A 26321-nucleotide genomic window follows, 5' to 3' on the forward strand; every position below is an offset into this window, starting at 1 on the left:
CAAGCTTTAACTGATGTTAAAGCTTTAACTGATGTCTTGAGATGTTGCTTCAATATATCCACATCATTTTCCTACCTCATGATGTCATCTATTTTGTGAAGGGCACCAGCAGCAAAGTACCCCCACAACATGATGCTGCCACCCCGTGCTTCACGGTTGGGATTGTGTTCTTCAGCTTGCAAGCCTCCCCCTGTAACGATGTTCGTCTGAGGAAGAAGGAGTAGACCAAAGCGCAGCGTGGTATGTGTTCATATTTCCTTTAATTAACTGAAAACGAAATCCAAAGAACAAGGAATAAATGAAAACCGAAACAGTCCCGTATGGTGGAAACACTAAAATGGAAAACAACTACCCACAACCCATAGTGGGAAAACAGGCTGCCTAAGTATGGTTCTCAATCAGAGACAACGATTGACAGCTGCCTCTGATTGGGAATACCAGGCCAAACACCTAGAAATAGACCACACAGAACAAAACATAGAAGGCCCACCCCAACTCACGCCCCGACCAAACTAAAATAGAGACATAAAAAAGGAACTAAGGTCAGGACATGACACCCCTTTTTTCCTCCAAACATATCGATGGTCATTATGGCCAAACTGTTCTATTAGACCAGAGGACATTTCTCCAAAATGTACGATCTTTGTCCCCATGTGCAGTTGCAAACCGTAGTCTGTTTTTTTTATGGTGGTTTAGGAGCAGTGGCTTCTTCCTTGCTGTGCAGCCTTTCAGGTTATATCGACACAGGACTCGTTTTACTGTGGATATAGATCCTTTTGTACCTGGTTCCTCCAGCATCTTCACAAGGTCCTTTGCTGTTGTTCTGGGATTGATTTGCACTTTTCACACACAAAGTACGTTCATCTCTAGGAGACAGAACGCATCTCCTTACTGAGCGGTATGACAGCTGCGTGGTCCCATGGTGTTTATACTTGCGTACTATTGTTTGTACAGATGAACGTGGTACCTTCAGGCGTTTGGAAATTGTTCCCAAGGATGAACCAGACTTGTGGAGGTCTACAATTTTTTCTGAGGTTTTGGCTGATTTCTTTAAATTTTCCCATGATGTCAAGCAAAGAGGTACTGCTTTTGAAGGTAGGCCTTGAAATACATCCACAGGTACACCTCCAATTGCCTCAAATGATGTCAATTAGCTTATCAGAAGCTTTTAAAGCCAGTTTTCCAAGCTGTTTTAAAGGCACAGTCAACTTAGTGTAGGTAAACTTCTGACCCATTGTAATTGTGATTAAGTGAAATAATCTGTCTGTAAACAATTGTTGGAAAAATGACTTGTGTCATGCACAAAGTAGATGTCCTAACCGACTTGCCAAAACTTTAGTTTGTTAACAAGAAATTTGTGGAGTGGTTGAACAATGAGTTTTAATGACTCCAACCTAAGTGTATGTAAACTTCAGACTTCAACTGTACTTTTTCTTGCCACAGTAAGCTTTTTCTTTGTATGGAAAAAGTCTGGGATCATTTATTTCAGCTCACGTAACATGGGACCAACACTTCCCATGTTATGTTTGTATATTTGTACAGTTAGCTGGCTCATCATTGCTCATGAAAGGAAGTTAGGCTAGAGAGCAAACATTTCAGCCAGGTAACCTAGGACAACAAACTGAAAGTGTATACTGCATGACAGAGTCATAGGCCGTTTCACCAACATGAAAGAGAAGAGGATGTCATTGCCATTTCTCTACAAGTAGGGGGAGTCAACATGTTTTTCTACTTGCACACACTTACTCACACACACATCTCCATGGACGGCCACAACATTTTTAGCTTAAGTTGATTGGGCTAAATTGTTTTTTTTGTTGGTATATTTTAGTTGTCACTGTATTAAACTAAGCGTAGGTTATTTGGTGCTGGAATAGTGGAGGCAGCTCCTGTTTTGTTTTCGACTTGCAGTAACAATCTGTGGTTCCAAATCAATGGTTTATTTCTCCAATGTCAGAAACATTAACTTGCTTGACCATGCTGTAGAGCATGGAATTGTTTGTTACAGGCAAAATGCTTTGTGGACTTCACCGGACATATGTTGCTCTCTGGTTTTGTGATGAAACAAAGGTGTGGTTGAATTTATTCTGCAACTGTGTCTTTTATTATCTCAGCCTGAGGCCTATATATCACGGTGGCAACGCATATGAACTAACAGGTTATAGAGCAAACAACGCAATTATCACAACACATAGTTGTAATATGGCTTTTGAATTCCTGGATTAGCTTCTCCAGTGATTTTTACCCATGCACCACTACTACCAATAGGTGCCCTTCTTTTGCAAGGCATTGGAAAACCTACCTGGTTTTTGTAGTTGAATCTGTGTTTGAAATTCACTGCCCAATAATTGTATATGTGGGGTACAGAGAGGAGGTAGTCATTCAAAAAGGATGTTAAACACTATTATTGCACAAAGTGAGTTGTTTAGCACATTTTTACTCGTGAACTTATTTAGGTTTGCCATTACAAAGATGTTGAATACTTATTGACTCAAGATATTTAAACTTTACATTTTTTGTTAATTTGTAAAAATTTCTCAAATCAGAATTCCACTTAGACATGATGAGGTATTGTGTGTAGGCTAGTGACCAAAACAATCTAAATGTAATACATTTTTAAATTCAGGCTGTAACACAACAAAATGTGGAAAATGTCAAGGGGTGTGAATGCTTACGTTCCAGGAGACTCCAATTAGAATGATATGTTATGTTTCGTATGGTAAGGCTGCCAAGGCAGGGGTCTCTTTGGTTCAGATAAGATGCAGGCTCAAAGAGGTGTGGTTGCGAGGGGGAATATGGTAATGGTGAATTTTACAACCTGTTTAAGAGACTAGCGTTGATGGCCCTTGGAAATGTAGAAGGTCAAGATAGGAGATGATAAGGTAATGAGGTAATGGTAATAGGTATAGGTAATGATTTTAATACTCATAGTACGCTCTGGGGAGGGTTACGGACTCCCAAGTGGCGCAGCAGTCTAAGGCACTGCATCTCAGTGCTAGCTGCGTTACTATAGACCTTGGTTTGATACCGGGCTGTCTCGCAGTCGGCCGCGACCAGGAGACCCATGAGGCGATGCACAATTGGCCCAGTGTCGTCCGGGTTAGGGCAGGGTTTGGCCCAACCGGGATGTCCTTGTCCCGTCGTGCTGAGCCACTCCTTTGTTGCCTTGGCCGTGAGTTTTGGGTCATTGTCATGCTGGAATACCCATTCACGACCCATTTTCAATGCCCTGGCTGAGGGAAGGAGGTTCTCACCCAAGATTTCACGGTACATGGCCCCATCCAACGTCCCTTTGATGCGGTGAAGTTGTCCTGTCCCCTTAGCAGAAAACCCCCCAAAGCATAATGTTTCCACCTCCATGTTTGACGGTGGGGATGGTGTTCTTGGGGAGCATTCTTCCTCCTCCAAACACGGCGAGTTGAGTTGATGCCAAAGAGCTCCATTTTGGTCTCAACTGACCACAACACTTTCACCCAGTTGTCCTCTGAATCTTTCAGATGTTTATTGGCAAACTTCCGACGGGCATGTATAGGGTAGGGGGACCTTGCGGGCGCAAGAGTGTTACCAATTGTTTTCTTGGTGACTATGTTCCCAGCTGCCTTGAGATCATTGACAAGATTCTCCCATGTAGTTCTGGGCTGATTCCTCTCCGTTCTCAGGATCATTGCAACTCCACAAGGTGAGATCTTGCATGGAGCCCCAGGAGATTTTCCCTGACATCCTTGGAGAGCTCTTTGGTCTTGGCCACGGTGGAGAGTTTGGAATCTGATTGATTGATTGCTTCTGTGGACAGGTGTCTTTTATACAGGTAACAAGCTGAGATTAGGAGCACTCCCTTTAAGAGTGTGCTCCTAATCTCAGCTCGTTACCTGTATAAAAGACACCTGGGAGCCAGAAATCTTTCTGATTGAGAGGGGGTCAAATACTTATTTCCCTCACTAAAATGCAAATCAATTTCTAACATTTTTGACATGCGTTTTTCTGGATTTTTTCATTGTTACTCTGTTTCTCACTGTTCAAATAAACCTACCATTAAAATTATAGACTGATCATTTCTTTGTCAGTGGGCAAATGTACAAAATCAGCAGGGGATCAAATACTTTCTACCCTCACTGTACACAGATGGTTCAAAAGATCAAAGGACAGGGCGTGCTGGGTCAGCATTTGTAGTGCAGGAATGTGGAGTGAAAGTCAGGGAACAGATATTACAGATCATCTGGCTGTATCTACGGTGGAGATGATGGCCATACTGTTGGCCTTGCAGTGGGTGGAGGAATTTAAGCCAGATGAAACCAAGATTGAACTCTTTAGCCTGAATGCCAAGCGTCACGTCTGGAGGAAACCTGGCTCCATCCCTACGGTGAAGCATGGCGGTGGCAGCATCATGCTGTGGCGATGTTTTTCAGCGGCAGGGGCTGGGAGACTAGTCAGAATAGAGGGAAAGATGAACGGAGAAAAGTACAGAAAGATCCTTGATAGAAACCTGCTCCAGAGAGCTCAGGACCTCAGACTGGGACGAAAGTTCACCATCCAATAGGACAAAGACCCTAAGCACAAAGTCATGGGGTCTAAATTCTTTCTGAATGCACTCTACATGACAGCTTCTGACCATTAGTGACTCACCACCCTAGCCTGTACTGAGCTCAAAGCCAGTCTTATGGTTATTTGTGGAACACACTGGTTGTTTTTAGATTTCTGAGAAAGGCGGTTTTGTTAATGTCTCATTTAGTAGTTTCTTTGCTCTGTCCACAGTGAGAACAAACCAAGGAATGGAGGAATCTGTGTGTTCAATCACAACTGCAATTGACATCATCATCCTGGCCAATGACGTCTGCTTTTCTATGGTATGTAAATCCTAGTGTGTCACTGTGAGCATTGTGTGTATGTGAGGCCGTCTCTGTGGTGTATGTGTGCAAGTTCGGAACGTGTGGGGCGTTTGGTTGGCAGATGTATAACCCATTATTTGCAAAGATATTAAGTTGATCAAGATTGCCACTCAGTTTTCACGTCCTCTCTCAGGTTGGCTAGATACATGGTGGTCTGCCTGCCTGGGGTTGTCCAGGAGCCATGGTGAAATCCAGCCCCACATTTGGTTTGAGATATCTGGGGCGTCAGGGTAGCCTAGTGGTTAGAGCGTTGGACTAGTAACCAGAAGGTTGCAAGTTCAAAACCCCCGAGCTGACAAGGTACAAATCTGTCGTTCTGCCCCTGAACAGGCAGTTAACCCACTGTTCCTAGGCCGTCATTGAAAATAAGAATTTGTTCTTAACTGACTTGCCTGGTTAAATAAATGGAAAATAAATAAAAAAGTCAAAGACTGACACCTTGTGACCAAAAGGTAATACTGCAGCTGCTTGTTGAGAAACAAGTGCATGCTTTCCTTCCATGTCTCATCCTCAGACTGTTGCCTAAGGGCATTAAAAAGCAGTGGTGGAAAAAGTACCCAATTGTCATATTTGAGTAAAAGTAAAGATACCTTAATAGAAAATGACTCAAGTCAAAAAAGAAAAAAAAAAAAAAGCAAGTCACCCAGTAAAATACTCCTTGAGTAAAGTCTAAAAGTATTTGGTTTTAAATGTACTTAAGTATCAAAAGTCAATTTAAATTGCTAAAATATACGTAAGTATCAAAAGTAAAAGTATCAATTCCTTATATTAAGCAGATGACAAGATTTTTATTTAACTCCAACAAACTATTTGTGTTTGAGTCCACCAGATCAGAAGAAGCAGGGATGTTATCTAGTTAAGTGTGTGAATTAGACCATTTTCCTGTCCTGCTAAGCATTCAAAATGTAACAAATACTTTTGGGTCTTAGGGAAAATGTATGGAGTAAGAAGTACATTATTTTGTTTAGGAATGTGGTGGAGTAAAAGTTGTCAAAAATGTAAATAGTAAAGTACAGATACCTAAACAAACTACTTACAGTAAGTAGTACTTTAAAGTATTTTTACTGAAGAACTTTACACCACTGTTAAAAAGCAACAAATCAATTATGGCACAATCTTCTAACGTGGTGCAAACAGTTATTATTAACATGTTATTCACTTAAAGTTTTTAATTTTATTTTTCAGGTTGAGCAACCATGTTGCAGACAACTCAACACCCCATCCTCATCTTCCCAGAGGTATAGTATGGAAACTTTTCTGATGGATTGAGTGCTGCTCAAATAGAATTAGTCACGTGCCGAATACAACCGGTGTAGACCTTACAGTGAAATACTTACTTAAAACCTTTAAGAAACAATGCCGTTTTAAGAAAAAAAATAGATGCATAAAAACAATAACTGTAACAAATAATTAAAGAACAAAAATAAAAAATAAAATAACAGTAGCGAGTACAGGGGGTACCGGTACAGAGTCAATGTGAGGGGCACCGGTTAGTCAAGGTTATTGAGGTAGTATGTCATGTAGGTAGAGTTAAAGTGACTGTGCATAGATAATAAACAGAGAGTAGCAGCAGTGTAAAAGGGGGGTAAATACAAATAGTCTGGGTAGCCATTTAGTTAGCTGTTTAGGAGTCTTATGGCTTGTGGGTAGAAGCTGTTAAGAAGCCTTTTGGACCTAGACTTGGCGCACCGGAACAGCTTGCTGTGCGGTAGCAGAGGACAGTCCATGACTAGGGTGGCTGGAATCTTTAACAATTTTTATGGCTTTGCTCTGACACTGCCTGGCATAGAGGTCCTGGATGGCAGGAAGCTTGGCCCCAGTGGTGTACTGGGCCGTACGCACTACCCTCTGTAGTGCCTTGCAGTCAGAGGCCGAGCAGTTGCCATACCAGGCAGTGATGCAACCAGTCAGGATGCTCTTGATGGTGGAGCTGTAAACCATTTTGAGGATCTGAGGACCCATGCCACTACCACTAACTTGTGGAGAAGTACAGATCAGGGTTGGGTTATAAAAAAATATCAGAAATGTTGAACATCCCACGGAGTACTAAAAAATGTAAAGAATATGGCAACACAACAAACCTGCCAAGAGACGGCTGCCCACCAAAACTCACGGACAAGGCAAGGAGGGCATTAATCAGACAGGCAACAAAGAGACCAAAGATAACCCTGATGGAGCTTCATAGCAGAGATTGGAGTATCTGTCGATAGGACCACTTTAAGCCGTATACTCCACAGAGCTGGACTTTACAGAAGAGTGGACAGAAAAAAAGCCATTGCTTAAGAGAAAAATAAGCAAACACATTTGGTGTTTGCCAAAAGGCATGTGGGATACTTCCCAAACATATGGAAGAAGATATTCTGGTCAGATGAGACTAAAATTCAGCTTTTTGGCCATCAAGGAAAATGCAATGTCTGGCGCAAACCCAACACCTCTCATCACCCCGAGAACCCTATCCCCACAGTGAAGCATGGTGGTGTCGGCATCATGCTGTGGGGATGTTTTTCATTGACGGGGACTGGGAAACTGGTCAGAATTGAAGGAATGATGGATGGCGCTAAATACAGGGAAATTCTTGAGGGAAACCTGTTTCAGTCTTCCAGAGATTTGAGACTGGTACAGAGGTTCACCTTCCAGCAGGACAATGACCCTAAGCATACTGCTAAAGCAACACTCGAGTGGTTTAAAGGGAAACATGTAAATGTCTTGGAATGTTCTAGTCGAAGCCCAGGCCTCAATCCAATTGAGAATCTGTGGTATGACTTAAAGATTGCTGTACACCAGCGGAACCCATCCAATTTGAAGGAGCTGAAGCAGTTTTGTCTTGAAGAATGGGAAAAAATCCCAATGGCTAGATGTGCCATGCTTATAGAGACATACCCCAAGAGACTTGCAGCTGTAATTGCTGCAAAAGGTGGCTCTACAAAGTATTGACTTTGGGGGGGTGAATAGTTATGCATGCTCAAGTTCAGTTTTTTTCTTATTTCTAGTTTATTTTCACAATGGAAAGTAAAGCAAAACCTTGAGACTTCCTTATATTTTGTGCACCAGCTGTTGTTTACAAATATACAAAGACCTCCACCCCTTGCTGTTCTGAAAAAGTGTAAAACCTGCCAGCAGTATGCTTTTAATGTCATCGTTCAGCCACGACTTGGTGAAACATAAGATATTACAGTTTTTAAATATCCCTTTGGTAGGATATACATGCTTGTGGTTTATCTTTTTTATTATCCAGTGATTGTACGTTGGCTAATAGGATCGATGGTATGGGCAGATTACACATTCGCCGCCAGATTCTTACAAGGCACCCAGACCTACGTCACCGATATCTCAGTCTCTAGTCTCTTTCTCCTGCGAATGACGGGGATGAGATCCTTGTCGAGTGTCTGGAGTAAGTCCTTTGCGTCCCACTCGTTAAAGAAAAAATAATTTCTTCCAGTACGGTGAGAGTAATTGCTGTCCTGATATCTAGAAGCTCTTTTTGGTCATTAGACACGGTGGCAGAAACATTATGTACAAAATAAGTAAAAAATAACGCAAAAAAACATAGGCAATAGCACAATTGGTTAGGGGACCATAAAACGGCAGCCATCTCCTCTGGCGCCATTATCCAAGATTCACGCTGTATTTAAAGATTCACCCGGTGTTGGATCTGTGTTGGATCTGTGTGAGTGTGTAATGCCATGGCGTGACTGTTTCCCACTCAGGCACCTGCATCAACAATACCTCAGTGATGATGTTGAAAAAGGGCAGCTTTGAGATCGACATGTTATGCTTGACCTGCTCAGTTTTCTACCACACAACACCAAAACATTTATAACAGATCCAGATAACCTGCTTTTACACTATGATTCAACTATTAGATATTAAATGTTTCTTTTTTTTAAAGGAATAGTTTCACTATATTAAAATGAGAGTTAAATTCACCTATCAGGGTGGCCCCTAAAATGAGGGACAAACATAAATGAATCACTAATAATGTTTTATGTTTTTAGGGTTTTACAATGATGGTGAACATTTTTGGGTTTAATGGATTAAATTAATCCCAGAAGATGGAAAAACATGAGGAAGGACAGATTTTTGGCAATGCTGATTTTTTTGTTTGTTGGAGGGGGGTCATTTTAGCCGATCTATTCATATAAAAAATTGGATTTATGGAATTTGGTCATGTGTCTTACATTAACGGGGACTTTCAGAAAGCAATATTGGTGCACAATTACTACTTAAAATATCAAAGGGACGCAAAAGGCACTCTATCCGTGGAACAACCCATTTATGCATAACGGGAGGCAAGGTTACCAAGCAACAGCAGACCAAAGATACAGATAAATAGGTCTATATCTGTCCCTGTCCTAGATGATAGAGATCATGACATGGAAGACCGTGTTACCAAAGCTCATTATCAAAGCTCATTGAATGTGTTGTATTGATAATTAAAACATACACTTTTGATATTGTCAACTTTTGTCTCAGCTTTACTGTAAAAACTTTACTGTAATTCAATGTGTTTAAAAAAAATCTGTATTCATAACTACACAGTCCACATACACACTTGACATGCCATAGCAATAAGGTGTATGCCCAACTACAAGTGGCTCTGGGATTGTACAAGAGAAACGTAGTTATTTCAAGCTCCTCTTGTGTCTCATTGTATGTAAATTGAGCAACTTGACTGAGAGTCACAGTCAGTCAGGTAGATGTATGGGTTGGAACCGAGAAGTTGAGACAGCCTTACACTGCTTGCACAGCAAAAGGTGGATTCTTTGGTCGTCATAGTTAGGGTCCAGTGGTCTGTCATAATCCCCATGCACTTCTGAGGTAACACCAGGGGCTTCCCCACTCTGCTCCCAGCAGCCCCCTGGTGTAGACAGACTGGGACACACTCTGCTTCCTTCTCCACTTAGTCTGGCAGTTCTGGAACTATACCTGATGGGAGAAGAGAAGTTTTAGTGTGCACTGTAGTTTGTATCAACAGCTGGACTGACCACTACTTAAACAACATTTTGTCTTTGTCATGCAACAAACCCATTTCAGGAACCACTTGTCAGGATAAAATGAGTGTAAGTGTGAAGGACTAAATGATGTTGGGCCATGAAGCAAACAGGTTTACTTGAACTGTAGCCGTCTCAATTTACAGGAAATCGGTACGTGTGATTTCATATCACTAAAGTCCTCTGATGTTTTATGGCTCTATTGACTCTTGTTGATTGGTTAATAAGATAGTCATGCTGTAAGACTGTGGGTGTAAAATTGAAACTGAAAGGGATGTATATCATTTATTATTAACCTGACTGATGCCTAGACAGTCTTATCTGAGCTTGCCGAGGGTGGCCTGTGCTGTAAACCAGTGCATGAAGGGACTCATGTGGTCCATAGAAACGTGGTCCAGACAGCCACTGGGCAACCAAACCCTGGATTGTTTAGATTCACCTTGAACCCATGTCATCTCTCAGCTGATCATAAGTTGTTGTTTCCCTTCCTTTTCAAAGGGTTGTCATTGATGTTTGTGCTGTAACTCTCTTTCTTATCCAGTTACCACGTTTCCATCCACAGTTTTAATGCAAGTAAAGTCATCATATACAGTTGAAGTTGGAAGTTTACATACGCTTACAGTGGGCAGAACAAGTATTTGATACACTGACGATTTTGCAGGTTTTCCTACTTACAAAGCATGTAGAGGTCTGTAATTTCTCATCATAGGTACACTTCAACTGTGAGAGACGGAATCTAAAAATCCAGAATATCACCTTGTATGATTTTTAAGTAATTAATTAGCATTTTATTGCATGACATAAGTATTTGATCACCTACCAACCAGTAAGAATTCCGGCTCTCACAGACATGTTAGTTTTTATTTAAGAAGCTCCCCTGTTCTCCACTCATTACCTGTATTAACTGCACCTGTTTGAACTCGTTACATGTATAAAAGACACCTGTCCACACACTCAAACAGACTCCAACCTCTCCACAATGGCCAAGACCAGAGAGCTGTGTAAGGACATCAGGGATAAAATTGTAGACCTGCACAAGACTGGGATGGGCTACAGGACAATAGACAAGCAGCTTGGTGAGAAGGCAACAACTTTTGGCGCAAATATTAGAAAATGGAAGAAGTTCAAGATGATGGTCAATCACCCTCGGTCTGGGGCTCCATGCAAGATCTCACCTCGTGGGGCATCAATGATCATGAGGAAGGTGAGGGATCAGCCCAGAACTACATGGCAGGACCTGGTCAATTACCTGAATAGAGCTGGGACCACAGTCTCAAAGAAAACCATTAGTAACACACTACACCGTCATGGATTAAAATGCTGCAGCGCACGCAAGGTCCCCCTGCTCAAGCCAGCGCATGTCCAGGCCCATCTGAAGTTTGCCAATGACCATCTGGATGATCCAGAGGAGGAATGGGAGAAGGTCATGTGGTCTGATGAGACAAAAACAGAGCTTTTTGGTCTAAACTCCACTCGCCGTGTTTGGAGAAAGAAGAAGGATGAGTACAACCCCAAGAACACCATCCCAACCGTGAAGCATGGAGGTGGAAACATCATTCTTTGGGGATGCTTTTCTGCAAAGGGGACAGAACGACTGCACCGTATTGAGGGGAGGATGGATGGGGCCATGTATCGCGAGATCTTGGCCAACAATCTCCTTCCCTCAGTAAGAGCATTGAAGATGGGTCGTGGCTGGGTCTTCCAGCATGACAACAACCCAAAACACACAGCCAGGGCAACTAAGGAGTGGCTCCGTAATCAGCATTTCAAGGTCCTGGAGTGGCCTAGCCAGTCTCCAGACCTGAACCCAGTAGAAAATCTTTGGAGGGAGCTGAAAGTCCGTATTCCCCAGCGATAGCCCCGAAACCTGAAGGATCTGGAGAAGGTCTGTATAGAGGAGTGGGCCAAAATCCCTGCTGCAGTGTGTGCAAACCTGGTCAAGAACTACAGGAAACGTATGATCTCTGTAATTGCAAAGAAAGGTTTCTGTACCAAATATTAAGTTCTGCTTTTCTGATGTATCAAACACTTATGTCATGCAATAAAATGCAAATTAATTACTTAAAAATCATACAATATGATTTTCTGGATTTTTTTAGATTCCCGTCTCTCACAGTTGAAGTGTACCTATGATAAAAATTACAGACCTCTATATGCTTTGTAAGTAGGAAAACCTGCAAAATCGGCAGTGTGTCAAATACTTGTTATCCCCACTGTAGGTTGGAGTCAACTACTCCACAAATTTCTAGTTAACAAACTATAGTTTTGGCAAGTCGGTTAGGACATCTACTTTGTGCATGACACAATTCATTCTTGAATTATAAGTGAAATAATCTATCACAATTCCAGTGGGTCAGAAGTTTACATATACTAAGTTGACTGTGCCTTTAAACAGTTTGGAAAATTCCTGAAAATAATGTCATGGCTTTATAAGTTTCTGATAGGTTAATTTATATAATTTTCTTCAATTGGAGGTGTACATGTGGATGTATTTCAAGGACTACCTTCAAACTCAGTGCCTCTATGCTTGACATCATGGGAAAATCAAAATAAATCAGCCAATACCTCAGAAAAAAATGGAGACCTCCACAAGTCTGGTTCACCCTTGGGAGCAATTTCCAAATGCCTTAAGGTACCACGTTCATCAATACAAACAATAGTACGCAAATATAAACACCATGGGACCACGCAGCTGTCATACCGCTCAGGAAGGACTTTGGTGCGAAAAGTGCAAATCAATCCCAGAACAACAGGACCTTGTGAAGATGCTGGAGGAAACAGGTACAAAAGTATCTATATCCAGAGTAAAACGAGTCCTATATCGACGTAACCTGAAAGAGCGCTCGGCGAGGAAGAAGCCACTGCTCCTAAACTGCCGTAGAAAAGCCACTACGGTTTGCAACTGCACATGGGGACAAAGGTCATACTTTTTGGAGAAATGTTCTCTAGTCTGATGAAACAAAAATAGAACTGTTTGACCATAATGACCATTGTTATGTTTGGAGGAAAAAGGGGGATGCTTGCAAGCTGAAGAACACCATCCCAACCGTGAAGCACGCGGGTGGCAGCATCATGTTGTGGGGGTGCTTTGCTGCAGGAGGGACTGGTGCACTTCACAAAATAGATGGCATCATGAGGTAGGAAAATGATGTGGATATATTGAAGCAACATCTCAAGACATCAGTCAGGAAATTAAAGCTTGGTCGCAAATGGGTCTTCCAAATCGACAACAACCCTAAACATACTTCCAAAGTTGTGGCAAAATGGCTTAAAGGATAACAAACTCAAGGTATTGGAGTGGCCATCACAAAGCCCTGACCTGAAGCCTATAGAAAATTTGTGGGCAGAACTGAAAATGCGTGTGCGAGCAAGGAGGCCTACAAACCTGACTCATTTACACCAGCTCTGTCAGGAGGAATGGGACAAAATTGACCCAACTTATTGTGGGAAGCTTGTGGAAGGCCACCCAAACCGTTTGACCCAAGTTAAACAATTTAAAGGCAATGCTACTAATTGATTGTATGTAAACTTCTGACCCACTGGGAATGTGATGAAAGAAATAAAAGCTGAAATAAATAGTTCTGTCTACTATTATTCTGACATTTCACATTCTTAAAACAAAGTGGTGATCCTAGCTAACCTAAGGCAGGGAATTTTTACTAGGATTAAATGTCAGGAATTGTGAAGAACTGAGTTTAAATGTATTTGGCTAAGGTGTATGTAATCTTCTGACTTCAACTGTATGTATGGCAGGACCAAATCGGGGAGAGGGGTAGGAGCAAGCCCATATAATGCTTTGTAGGTTAGCAGTAAAACCTTGAAATCAACCCTAGCCTTAACAAGAAGCCAGTGTAGAGAGGCTAACACTGGAGTAATATGAATTATTTTTGGGGTTCTAGTCAAGATTCTAGTAACCGTGTTTAGCACTACCTGAAGTTTATATAGTGCTTTATCCAGGTAGCTGGAAAGTAGAGCATTGCAGTAGTCTAACCTAGAAGTGACAAAGCATGGATTGATTTTTCTGCATCATTTTTGGACAACGTTTCTGATTTTTGCAATGTTATTTAGATGGAAAAAAGCTGTCATTGAAATGTTTGTAGTGTTTGTCAAAAGAGAGATCAGAGTCCAGAGTAAAGCCACAGTCCTTTCAGTTTTATTTGAGACAACTGTACAACCATCAAGATTAATTGTCAGATCCGGCATCACCTCTACTTTATTGCAGACATGAAATAAAACAGTTAAAGTATAAATATTGCCAAGTCATTTTGCTAAGCAAAGAAACGTGATATGGGGAAGAGTGGGTAGGTGAGGCTGTGTTTTTATGCCCCTCCCCCAACCTTTAACTGAAGAGGTTGTGCTGTCTCAAAACAAAACTATACACGCCACACTAAGAAGAGCCAACATCACTGCTGCCTTGCTACTGTATCAGTCCAGTGTCAAGACTCCACCGGAAGAAAGCCAAGACAGGCAAACCTGAAGAGGATGGAGATTGGTAGGAGCACTGGTAAGAATACAATATTAATATTATTCACATTCCGATGTATTCATCAACATATGTCTAGACAGATATAACACGTGTACATAAATTCAATTAATTAGAAATGTAGATATAATTAGACATTCGAAATTTAAAATACTATTTGGCAACATTTTGCACAAAAAGTATGTAGTTAACTGATATGCATGCTTTCTAGAGTTAAACTGATTATCTGATACTGGCACTCTGTAGCGTTGTGTTTTTATCAGTGGTGGAAAAAGTACCCAATTCTCATACTTGAGTAAAAGTAAATATACCTTAATAGAAAATGACTCAAGTAAAAGTGAAAAGTAAATATACTTAAGTATAGTTAAGTATAATTTCTGAATGAGTCTTATTTATTTATTTCTTTATTTTTAACCCTTTTTCTCCCCAATTTCGTGGTATCTAATTGGTAGTTACAGTCTTATCTCATCGCTGCAACTCCTGTAATGGACATGGGAGAAGCGAAGGTCGAGAGCCATGCGTCCTCCGAAACCCAATCAAGCCGTACTAGAAGCCAGCCGCACCAATGTGTCGGAGGAAACACTATAAACCTGGCGACCATGTCCGCGTACACTGCGCCCTGCCCGCTACAGGAGTCACTAGTGCGCGATGGGACAAGGACATCCCTGCCGGTCAAACCCTCCCCTAACCCAGACGACGCTGGGCCAATTGTGCGCCGCCCCATGGGACTCCCGGTCGGCTGCGACAGAGCTTGGACTCGAACCCAGAATCTCTACTCGGGAGACACCTGAGTCTATTTATTCTAAGCCATAAAAAGGGACCTTGACCGAGAAGAGTATGTAGACTATTTCCCGTAATTGAGTAAACAGCTGTGGTTTTCTAAATAAATATATACAACAATTAAAAACAATCCATTGTACAGATTTGATAAATGCATACTTCACAACCAGGATGTGAACAAAGCATCAAAACAACTGCGATTCAAACTATTTCAAAGGTCTTGAAATAACCAGGTAAAAACTAACAAAAAAAATGGCAACTTTAATATTAAATGGTAACCTGTGAGATTAGGTTAATAACTGGAAAGATTTCCATTGTTGTTTGTGTGTAGATGGTGCAAGTAATGAAATTAACATCCATTTTTTAATTTAATAATTAGGGACCAATTATTAGCAAGTATCTAACAAATGATTTAATGAAAGCCGCTGAGAAATGCACTCAGGTAAATGATACCATACAAGCACATACAGTGGAATGTTTGTGGAGTCATAATATGCCATGTATGGAGTTTAACATCAGTTTCAGTATAGAAAACTTGCTTCCCACGTGATCTTGTAAAGCAAGGTACAAGGAGGATGTTTCAGAGAAATGGCTTGCATATAATAATGTCAATAATGTCCTCATTCATATGACTTTTGGACTATGGAAAAATTAGAAGGGTTTAGCACGAGACATATTGACATATAATGAAACTGAAAGATCCATAACATGAGGGTAGTGCGTACGGCCCAGGACATCACTGGGGCTAATGTGCAGTCATAAACTGTTCTCTCTACTACCGCATGGCAAGGGGTACGGAGTGCCAAGTCTAGGACCAAAAGGACAGTTTTTACCCGCAAGCCATAAGACACCTGAACAGGTAATCAAATGCCTACCCGGACTATTTGCATTGTGTGCCCCCCCAACCCCTCTTTTACACTGCTGCTACTCTATACCTACAAGTACATACTGCCTCAAATAGCCCGACTAACCGGTGTCTGTATGTAGCCTCGCTACCGTTATAGCCTCGCTACCGTTATAGTCTCGCTACTGTTATTTTTCACTGTGTTTTTATTTCTTTACTTATCTATTGTTTGCCTACAGTTGAAGTCGGAAGTTTACATACACCTTAGCCAAATACATTTAAACTCAATTTTTCACGATTCCTGGCATTTAATCATAGTACAAATTCCCTGTTTTAGGTCAGTTAGGATCACAACGTTATAGTAGAGAGAATTATTTATTTCGGATTTGATTTCTTTCATCACATTCCCAGTGGGTCAGAAGTTTACATACACTCAATTAGTATCTGGTAGCATTGCCTTTAAATTATTTAACTTCAGTCAAACGTTTTGGGTAGCCTTCCACAAGCTTCCCACAATAAGTTGGGTGAATTTCGGACCATTCCTCCTGACAGAGCTGGTGTAACTGAGTCAGGTTTGTAGGCCTCCTTGCTCGCACACACTTTTTCAGTTCTGGCCAACTATTTTCTATAATATTGAGGTCAGGGCTTTGTGATGGCCGCTCCAATACCTCGACTTTGTTGTCCTTAAGCCATTTTGCCACAACTTTGGAAGTATGCTTGGGGTCATTGTCCATTTGGAAGACCCATTTGCGACCAAGCTTTAACCACCTGACTGATGTTGCTTCAATATACAGTGCCTTGCGAAAGTATTCGGCTCCCTTGAACTTTGCGACCTTTTGCCACATTTCAGGCTTCAAACATAAAGATATAAAACTGTATTTTTTGTGAAGAATCAACAACAAGTGGGACACAATCATGAAGTGGAACGACATTTATTGGATATTTCAAACTTTTTTAACAAATCAAAAACTGAAAAATTGGGCGTGCAAAATTATTCAGCCCCTTTACTTTCAGTGCAGCAAACTCTCTCCAGAAGTTCAGTGAGGATCTCTGAATGATCCAATGTTGACCTAAATGACTAATGATGATAAATACAATCCACCTGTGTGTAATCAAGTCTCCGTATAAATGCACCTGCACTGTGATAGTCTCAGAGGTCCGTTAAAAGCGCAGAGAGCATCATGAAGAACAAGGAACATACCAGGCAGGTCCGAGATACTGTTGTGAAGAAGTTTAAAGCCGGATTTGGATACAAAAAGATTTCCCAAGCTTTAAACATCTCAAGGAGCACTGTGCAAGCGATAATATTGAAATGGAAGGAGTATCAGACCACTGCAAATCTACCAAGACCTGGCCGTCCCTCTAAACTTTCAGCTCATACAAGGAGAAGACTGATCAGAGATGCAGCCAAGAGGCCCATGATCACTCTGGATGAACTGCAGAGATCTACAGCTGAGGTGGGAGACTCTGTCCATAGGACAACAATCAGTCGTATATTGCACAAATCTGGCCTTTATGGAAGAGTGGCAAGAAGAAAGCCATTTCTTAAAGATATCCATAAAAAGTTGCCACAAGCCACCTGGGAGACACACCAAACATGTGGAAGAAGGTGCTCTGGTCAGATGAAACCAAAATTGAACTTTTTGGCAACAATGCAAAACGTTATGTTTGGCATAAAAGCAACACAGCTCATCACCCTGAACACACCATCCCCACTGTCAAACATGGTGGTGGCAGCATCATGGTTTGGGCCTGCTTTTCTTCAGCAGGTACAGGGAAGATGGTTAAAATTGATGGGAAGATGGATGGAGCCAAATACAGGACCATTCTGGAAGAGAACCTGATGGAGTCTGCAAAAGACCTGAGACTGGGACGGAGATTTGTCTTCCAACAAGACAATGATCCAAAACATAAAGCAAAATCTACAATGGAATGGTTCAAAAATAAACATATCCAGGTGTTAGAATGGCCAAGTCAAAGTCCAGACCTGAATCCAATCGAGAATCTGTGGAAAGAACTGAAAACTGCTGTTCACAAATGCTCTCCATCCAACCTCACTGAGCTCGAGCTGTTTTGCAAGGAGGAATGGGAAAAAATTTCAGTCTCTCGATGTGCAAAACTGATAGAGACATACCCCAAGCGACTTACAGCTGTAATCGCAGCAAAAGGTGGCGCTACAAAGTATTAACTTAAGGGGGCTGAATAATTTTGCACGCCCAATTTTTCAGTTTTTGATTTGTTAAAAAGTTTGAAATATCCAATAAATGTTGTTCCACTTCATGATTGTGTCCCACTTGTTGATGATTCTTCACAAAAAATACAGTTTTATATCTTTATGTTTGAAGCCTGAAATGTGGCAAAAGGTCGCAAAGTTCAAGGGGGCCGAATTCTTTCGCAAGGCACTGTATCCACATAATTTTCCTCCCTCATGATGCAATCAATTTTGTGAAGTGCACCAGTCCCTCCTGCAGCAAAGCACCCCCACAACATGATGCTGCCACCCCCGTGCTTCACGGTTGGAATGGTGTTCTTCGGCTTGCAAGCGTCCCCCTTTTTCCTCCAAACATAACGATGGTCATTATGGCCAAACAGTTTTTTTTTGTTTCATCTGACCAGAGGACATTTCTCCAAAAAGTACGATATTTGTCCCCATGTGAAATTGCAAACCGTAGTCTGGCTTTTTTTATGGCGGTTTTGGAGCAGTGGCTTCTTCCTTACTGAGCAGCCTTTCAGGTTATGTCGATATAGGACTTGTTTTACTGTGGATATAGATACTTTTGTACCTGCTTCCTCCAGCATCTTCACAAGGTCCTTTAATGATGTTCTGGGATTGATTTGCACTTTTCGATCCAAAATACATTTATCTCTAGGAGACAGAACGCGTCTCCTTCCTGAGCGGTATGACGGCTGCGTGGTCCCATGGTGTTTATACTTGCGTACTATTGTTTGTACAGATGAACGTGGTACCTTCAGACGTTTGGAAATTGCTCCCAATGATGAACCAGACTTGTGGAAGTCTACAATTCTTTTTCTGAGGTCTTGGCTGATTTCTTTTGATTTTCCCATGATGTCAAACAGAGGCACTGAGTTTGACGGTAGACCTTGAAATATTTCCACAGGTACACCTCCAATTGACTCAAATGATGCCAATTAGCCTATCAGAACCTTCTAAAGCCATGACATAATTTTCCGGAATTGTCCAAGCTGTTTAAAGGCACAGTCAACTTAGTGTAGGTAAACTTCTGACCCACTGGAATTGTGATACAGTGAGTTTTAAGTGAAATAATCTGTCTGTAAACAATTAGTGGAAAAATGACTTGTGTCATGCACAAAGTAGAAGTCCTAACCGACTTGCCAAAACTATAGTTTGTTAACAAGAAATTTGTGGAGTGGTTGAAAAATGCATTTTATTGACTCGAACCTAAGTGTATGTAAACTTCTGACTTCAACTGTAATATTGTTTTTTTAACTTAACTTAAATTGAACTGTTGGTTAGAGCCTGTAAGTAAGCCTTTCACTGTAAGTATGTATTCGGCGCACGTGACAAATAACTTTGATTTGATGTTCATATTGAAAGATTTACCCATATTTAGCAAATAATGAAACCATAAACGAATGGACATTTCTGCTTAAGTGTAGTCAACACCACAATATAATAATAAAGTTCATGAATATTCTGTACAACACATGAAACATGTTTAAGGTACTAAGCAGATTTAAATCCATAAACTTCGTCTTCCCACATGTTTTGACTTGTCAGCCATCTGCGAGAAAGTTTAAAATGTGTGTTAGCTTTAGGTTTTAAAGGAAGGTAGACTTGCCTGGTAAATAATGTCAGCTGATTGTTTAATTGTGTTTTATAATGTTTTGCTAACAATCTTCCTCCCTCCCCTTTAGAGATGTATCCACCCAATATATGTGGGCGTCACTGTCTGGGGCCCCTGTCCTTCCACAAAGGGGCCTTGGGAACCGATGTGTGGCTGAGTCTGGGAGGTAGACGTGTGGAGAGGGACAGAGAGACCTTCCAGAATGGTCTGACTTTCAGCAGTCGTCCAATCAGGGTCCAGGAGAAGATACATCTGCGGGTGGAATGCTGTGACCAACACTGGCATGGAGCTCTGCGGCTGGGCTTCACCATCATACCCCCCTCCTCCTCTGGGCCCCTCTTCCCTCCTGCTATGGCTATCCCTGACCTCACCACCACCTACGGGTACTGGGCATCCATCGTGCCCTCCAGCCTCATCATGCCAGGGGCAGAGCTCCGCTTCTGGGTGACCCCTCGAGGAATGCTGGTTTACGAGGGGCCAAATGGTTTGAGGTACAAGCTACTGAAGGGGGTGGATGTGACACGCCCCCTGTGGGCCATGATAGATGTCTACGGACAGACCAGAGCTGTGCTCCTATTGGGTGAGGCACATGGTGCATTTCTTGGTTGATAAAGTAGCTTGTACAATCTTTTATTTTTTAGATAGTATCACATTAACTCCGACTGATCAGTGCTTTATGTTCTTCCTTCCTTTTTCAGGATCAAAAAAGAAAGACTTATTGAAGTTGCGGATCCGGAGGTCCTGTCCTGTCCCTCCTCCCCCCTCTGTGTCTCATAGGGACAGCTGCATGTGTGTGAACGAGGATCATCCCTGTCGCACCCCTCAGGACTACAGGCTCTCTGCTGACCCTATCCCTACCACACAGATAGACCACTCTATAGGTGTGTAACTAACTGCATTATTAAAGCCAGACAGTGCCGGCTCCAGGCATAAGCAACATAAACTGTCTCAGCCACTAGGGGGTGACCAAAATAAATACATTCATTAATAATAAAAAAATATATATATATATATTTTTAGGAACTCAGTTGGTGACTCAACTTATTGTTGAGAATTAGAATAGTAGAATACACAAGGTGCAATTTCGAAATTTGGTTGTGCATCAGTAGTTTTTTTCTTATGTCAGTCATTGACAGTCACTCAGCTAACAGCCATGTCAGCTAACAGTTTTTAGATTGGTAAATTAGTCTAGCCAGCTATCTAAGTTTGTAGTAACCATGGCCGAGTACCATGTGCCCAATGGCCCTGAACTCCCCCATTGATTTTGTTAGTCACTCGCACTCAGATATCATTAATATGGCCTAAGTCTTGACAAAATGTCTAGAATTGCAGGAAATTAGCTGTAAAACTGCATATTTGTTCTCTCTGCCCCATGGCAAAATAACATTTGTTATCAAATTGCTAAGCTTTTCTCCACCCAATGGCAACATGTGTAGAATTGTAGAAAGCTTGCTTTAAAACTGCAACATTTTCTCTACTCCCCATTGAAAAATGTGTAGAATTGCAGGAAATTCATTTTAAAATTTACATTTTTCTATCCACCTTCAAGAGGGGGCTTCCCAAACAAATCTCGCTTAGAGCCCCCCAAAGGCTAGGGCATTCAGGTTGGCGAGTGTAGATATTTACAAAGTTGATACAGTTGCAGTGACGATTTTAGCATATACAGTGCATTCGAAAAGTATTCAGACCCCTTGAGTTTTTACACATTTTGTTATGTATGTATTAAATGTATTAAATGTATTAAATAGTTTTTTCCTTCATCTATTTACCACCAATACCCCGTAATGACAAAGCAAAAACAGATTTTTTGAATTTTTTGCAAATGTATTAAAAATCATAACTGAAATCACATTTTACATAAGTATTCAGACCCTTTACTCAGTATCTTTGGCAGTGATTACAGCCTCGAGTCTTCTTGGGTATGACGCTACAAGCTTGGCACACCTGTATTTGGGGAATTTCTCCCATTCTTCTCTGCAGATCCTCTCATGCTCTGTCATGCTATTTTCAGGTCTCTCTAGAGATGTTTTATTGGGATCAAGGCTCTGGCTGGACTACTCTAGGACATTCAGAGACTTGTCCGGAAGCCACTCCTGCATTGCCTTGGCTGTGTGCTTAAGGTCGTTGTTCTGTTGGAAGGGGAACCTTCGCCCAAGTCTGAGGTCCTGAGCGCTCCGGAAAAGGTTTTCATCAACGATCTCTCTGTACCTTGCTCCGTTCATCTTTCCCTTGATCCTGAATAGTCTCCTAGTCCCTGCCGCTTAAAAACATCCCCACAGCATGATGCTGCCACCCCCATGCTTCACCGTAAGGATGGAGCCAGGTTTCCTCAACACGTGACTCTTGGCATTCAGGCCAAAGAGTTCAATATAGGTTTCATCAGACCAGGGGATCTTGTTTCCTTGACACCTTTTAGTTGTCTTTTGGCCAACTCCAAGCGGGCTGTCATGTGCCTTTTACTGAGGAGTGGCTTCCATCTGGAGCTCTGTCAGAGTAACCATCGGGTTCTTGGTCACCTGCCTGACCAAGGCCCTTCACTCCCGATTGCTCAGTTTGGCCGGCGTGCCAGCTCTAGGAAGAGTCTTGGTGGTTCCAAACTTCTTCCATTTAAGAATGATAGAGGCCACTGTGTTCTTGAGGACTTAAATGCTGCAGACAGTTTTTGTTACCCTTCACCGAGATCTGTGCCTCGACACAATCCTGTGTCAAAGCTCTAGGGACAATTTCTTCGACATCATGGCTTGGTTTTTGCTCTGACATGCACTTTCTACTGTGGGACCATATATAGACAGGTGTGTGCCTTTCCAAATCATGTCCAATCAATTGAATTTACCAAAGGTGGACTCCAGTCAAATTGTAGAAAAATCTCAAGGATTATCAATGAAAACAGGATGCACCTAAGCTCAATTTCAAGTCTCATAGCAAAGGGTCTGAATATTTAAGAAAATAAGGTATGTTTTTTTATTTTGTATAAATTATAAATTATTTAAAAAATTAAAACCAGTTTTTTCAATTTGTCATTATGGAGTGTAGATTGATGAGGAAACACATTAATCAATTTTAGAATAAGGTTGTAACGTAACAAAATGTGGGAAAAGTCAAGGGGTCTCAATACCGAATGCAATTTAAATCTTGGTGGGGCAAACTCAAAATAAAAAATAAAATATGTAGATGCCTGCCACCAAATCCACTATACAAGCCTAAACAATACATTCATTGCACTATAATGGTGACAAATGGTGCCCACACACTGTTAGGGTCTACATAAAGCTGTCACAACTCCTTTCCACTGCTACAGCTGACTATCAGTGGAGCCTTGTCTGGCAGCAAAACAGTTAATTCAGCGTCATTTACAGCTTTTTTTAAAAACATAGCTGATATGGCTGACTTGCTAAAACAAATGTGGTTTCTACTGACAATTGAGATGTACAAACTTTGGCATAAGGGGACGACGAGAAGATAAGAGGCAATCCGTAACTTTGATTAAGATATTAATGATTGAGCTAGGATGGATTTAATATAACTATTTTGTTCAGCACTTTTGTAATGTACAGTGACAAAATTTAGAACATGGGTCGTTCTTACAGTGTTCTCCCTGTACACCAAGTCAGAACTGTAGGATAAATAAAGGGTGCATATAAGCAGACAATGAAAGCTCTTACAATATTCAATGATTACATTTCTCTAAAACAGGCTATAGGCTACATGTGCAGCACCAAGTCAGAACAGTAGGCTAAGTTATGAGGGGAAAAGGGACCAAATTATTAGGGTGAGGCACATGGGCTACCAACAGCTTACTACACACCATACACTTAGTATTACTTTCTTAGCTACAGTATACACATCTGACTGCCATATTACATCATTTAAGCAGCAGCATACAAGCCATTGTTGGACTCACATTGTTGTGCTGTGCTCACTTGAACAGGAAGGTGGCGCAACAATCCTTTGTGGGCAGATTTTGTCATCAAAGTCTAGCATTCTCTGGATTTATGGTGCTTTCAAGACAACTGGGAACTCTGGGGTTAAAAATCAAGGTCATGACGTCAGTGATCTTCAGGTTGGAGCTCTAGAAAGAGGTCAGAGTTCTCGATATGAAATTCCGAGTTGAATGACCGTTCAAAACACATTTTCCCTGTCTGAGCTCATTTTTTTCCAGAGTTCCCAGTTGTCTTGAACTCACTAAAGTCTGAGATTTCCGAGTTTCTAGTTGTTTTGAATGCAGCAGAAGTCATAATGGATTGACAGCATGGCCAATGTTGAATGTTTATCCTTTTAAAATGGGAAAAGAGACCCTTAAACCCAGACTTGGACCACACATCCACTCCACTGAACAGCAGGCTAGTGATTGCTTTGCAATTCTTGCCATTAGCCACAGATTCCTTCCAAACCACTCATTGTTGAATTTGCGATTTCCAACTTGTTGTGTAATGTTTATGTCGAATGGCCGATGAACACCGATAAGTTTTTATCTGATTTCTCTTCATAATTTTTCTTCAATCGAAGATTGAAAAGGATTTTCCAGTAGATTATTGACTTGATTCATGATGACTGCTAGCTAAGATTTTGAAGGTATGATGTTGGCATGATCAGTCCAATCAAAGCTACGGTAGATATAACGGGATTTGACGTAATTTTACCTTGGCCAATGACCTTGAGCCTTCTTGGATGGGCACTTCTAATGTAACTCTATGGCTGCATTTCAAACTCATAAAAGACACGCCCTCGTCCACTTACACTCACCTTTTGCCCTTGGGGGAATCCCCGTCACCATCTTGGACGTCGGTCCAAACTATTAGCCAAACAAGGGAAGTTCGCAAAGTAAGCCCCTCAGCCCTCATTTTTGATTGAGTTTGCGAGTGTACAATTATGTTCACGTTGGGGCCTGAAATGTCCCATAATTCAATTCGCAATGTTTGTACATCCGCTATGAAAAGTCAGCAAAAACTTAAAACCTCAACGTCAATATGGATAAGTCAAAATACAAGTGTAATAAAAACAAATGTAAAAAGGTTAGAAATTGTGCTACTAATGCACATGACGGCACAAACACATCTCGTAAAATAAATGATGTTTTTGTTTGGTTAGCTTTTGGAAATTGTAGAAATAAAACATTTTCCTTCAGAAGTTCCAGCTAGGCAGGCTAACGTTAGTTAGCTATTTAATTTGCTATCATACAGTAGGCGTATATTAATAATTATATAGTTAATATAAGTAAACATGCAATCATAATTGACAGTAGCGCATATTAAGCACCCACAGGCTACAGTGGCTGAAAGCACAATCATCGCACGATGAACGAGTGACGAATTTCCGGGCTAGGCGGTCCATTTTAAAAATCATTCCTTCCTTCCTCGCCCCTTGCTCTGCAAGTGTATACTCATCAGACATCATGATACGTCATCAGAAGAGTCCACTTAATTTCAGGGCTGAGGGGATAGGGTGTGTCTTTTAAGTGTTTGAATGCAGCCTATTGCAGCACCTAAGAGGTTTGAATTTTCGAGCTCTCCCCATAGATTTGGAGGTGATGTAGTGTCACCATGAGTGACAGAACACTGAACCAATCACGGCGCAACAAGAGAACATTACCGTTACATATTTTCCGCTGGCTGCCTCACCAACATATAAAGCACTGAGCTAGGCTGAAACACCTGCGAATTGCAGCTGCCTTAAGAAAGCACAAAAATTAGACCATGTTTGTGTGCCGCTTTATTAACTTAATCTTTTTTTTATTTTTTATTGTTTGCAAATGGATGTGTCACGTATTAACGTCAAAATAACATGCAAAAACAAAAAAACATTGTTTTAGCTAAACAGGTGCCCCACCTACCCTGAATGATGGGTCAACACTTGTGCAGTTGTACAGTTTTATTTCAATGTTTGGATATGGATTTCTGTTGACCTAAAGGAACTGTGGTCTATTTACAATATAGTTTTCTTGGCAGCCTCTTTTGTTGGTGAGCGTAAAGTTACTTGCTTTCTATTTATTCTGCACTGTAGATCGGGACATCGCTGACGATTGCGTGGTCTGTCTATCTGCTAGAGCTTCTGTGGTCCTTCCCTGCGCCCACCGCTGCCTGTGCCTTCGCTGCGCCCAGCGGGTCAAGGCCGACTTTGGAAACTGCCCGCTGTGTCGCCAGTCAATCAGATACAGCGACGAGGACAGGGGGATAAAAAGTTGACCAACCGATGGGGAAAGGAGGGAGAAAAGCAAAGATGATCTAATCAGCATTATATTAGTTCATAATATTGTAAACATTTCCCTTATGTTCTTTTTTATATCAACTGTCTATTTTTCAAAGTGACTTATGTTATAATGTAGGCATGTATACTACATGTAGGCATGAATACTTGATGAAGAACGTCTCACTGTAGATGTTTTATTTGTCAATGAATCCAAATGTAAATAAATGCACCCAAAATGAAGACCGTTTCTCTTTTATTTGATAACTTTAAATAAATAGGCCTAGGGAAATTACAGTCAGACAACTATGTAGCCAACTGAAGAAA

General features: G+C 41.3%; 1 protein-coding gene across 3 annotated transcripts; it reads left to right on the top strand.

Annotated features, from left to right (window-relative positions):
- Window positions 1–4644: 4644 nt before the first annotated feature.
- LOC112219847 (E3 ubiquitin-protein ligase NEURL3-like) lies at window positions 4645–26321 on the top strand. 3 transcript variants are annotated; one of them, XM_042302217.1, is made up of 5 exons: window positions 4645–4844; window positions 6072–6124; window positions 19882–20391; window positions 20510–20692; window positions 25812–26321. In XM_042302217.1, exons 1-5 carry the CDS (start codon window positions 4825–4827, stop codon window positions 25991–25993), a joined length of 948 nt encoding a protein of 315 aa, XP_042158151.1. In that variant the 5' UTR covers window positions 4645–4824; the 3' UTR covers window positions 25994–26321. The 3 variants fall into 3 exon arrangements, with proteins under 3 accessions (XP_042158151.1, XP_042158152.1, XP_042158153.1); XM_042302218.1 differs by lacking the exons at window positions 4645–4844; window positions 6072–6124 and adding an exon at window positions 14252–14381 and having other exon boundaries at window positions 25812–26311; XM_042302219.1 differs by lacking the exons at window positions 4645–4844; window positions 6072–6124 and adding an exon at window positions 15597–15999 and having other exon boundaries at window positions 25812–26313.

The sequence above is a fragment of the Oncorhynchus tshawytscha genome, linkage group LG20 (assembly GCF_018296145.1).
Source record: "Oncorhynchus tshawytscha isolate Ot180627B linkage group LG20, Otsh_v2.0, whole genome shotgun sequence".
Classification (NCBI taxonomy): domain Eukaryota; kingdom Metazoa; phylum Chordata; class Actinopteri; order Salmoniformes; family Salmonidae; genus Oncorhynchus; species Oncorhynchus tshawytscha.

Bases quoted from the DNA above. Each gene is read 5' to 3' on its own strand.
- LOC112219847 (XM_042302217.1), top strand. From the start codon at position 4,825: ATGACGTCTGCTTTTCTATG. The intron at 4,845-6,071 runs GTATGTAAATCC...TTTATTTTTCAG, and splicing joins ATGACGTCTGCTTTTCTATG to GTTGAGCAACCATGTTGCAG. The intron at 20,693-25,811 runs GTGTGTAACTAA...TCTGCACTGTAG, and splicing joins ACAGATAGACCACTCTATAG to ATCGGGACATCGCTGACGAT.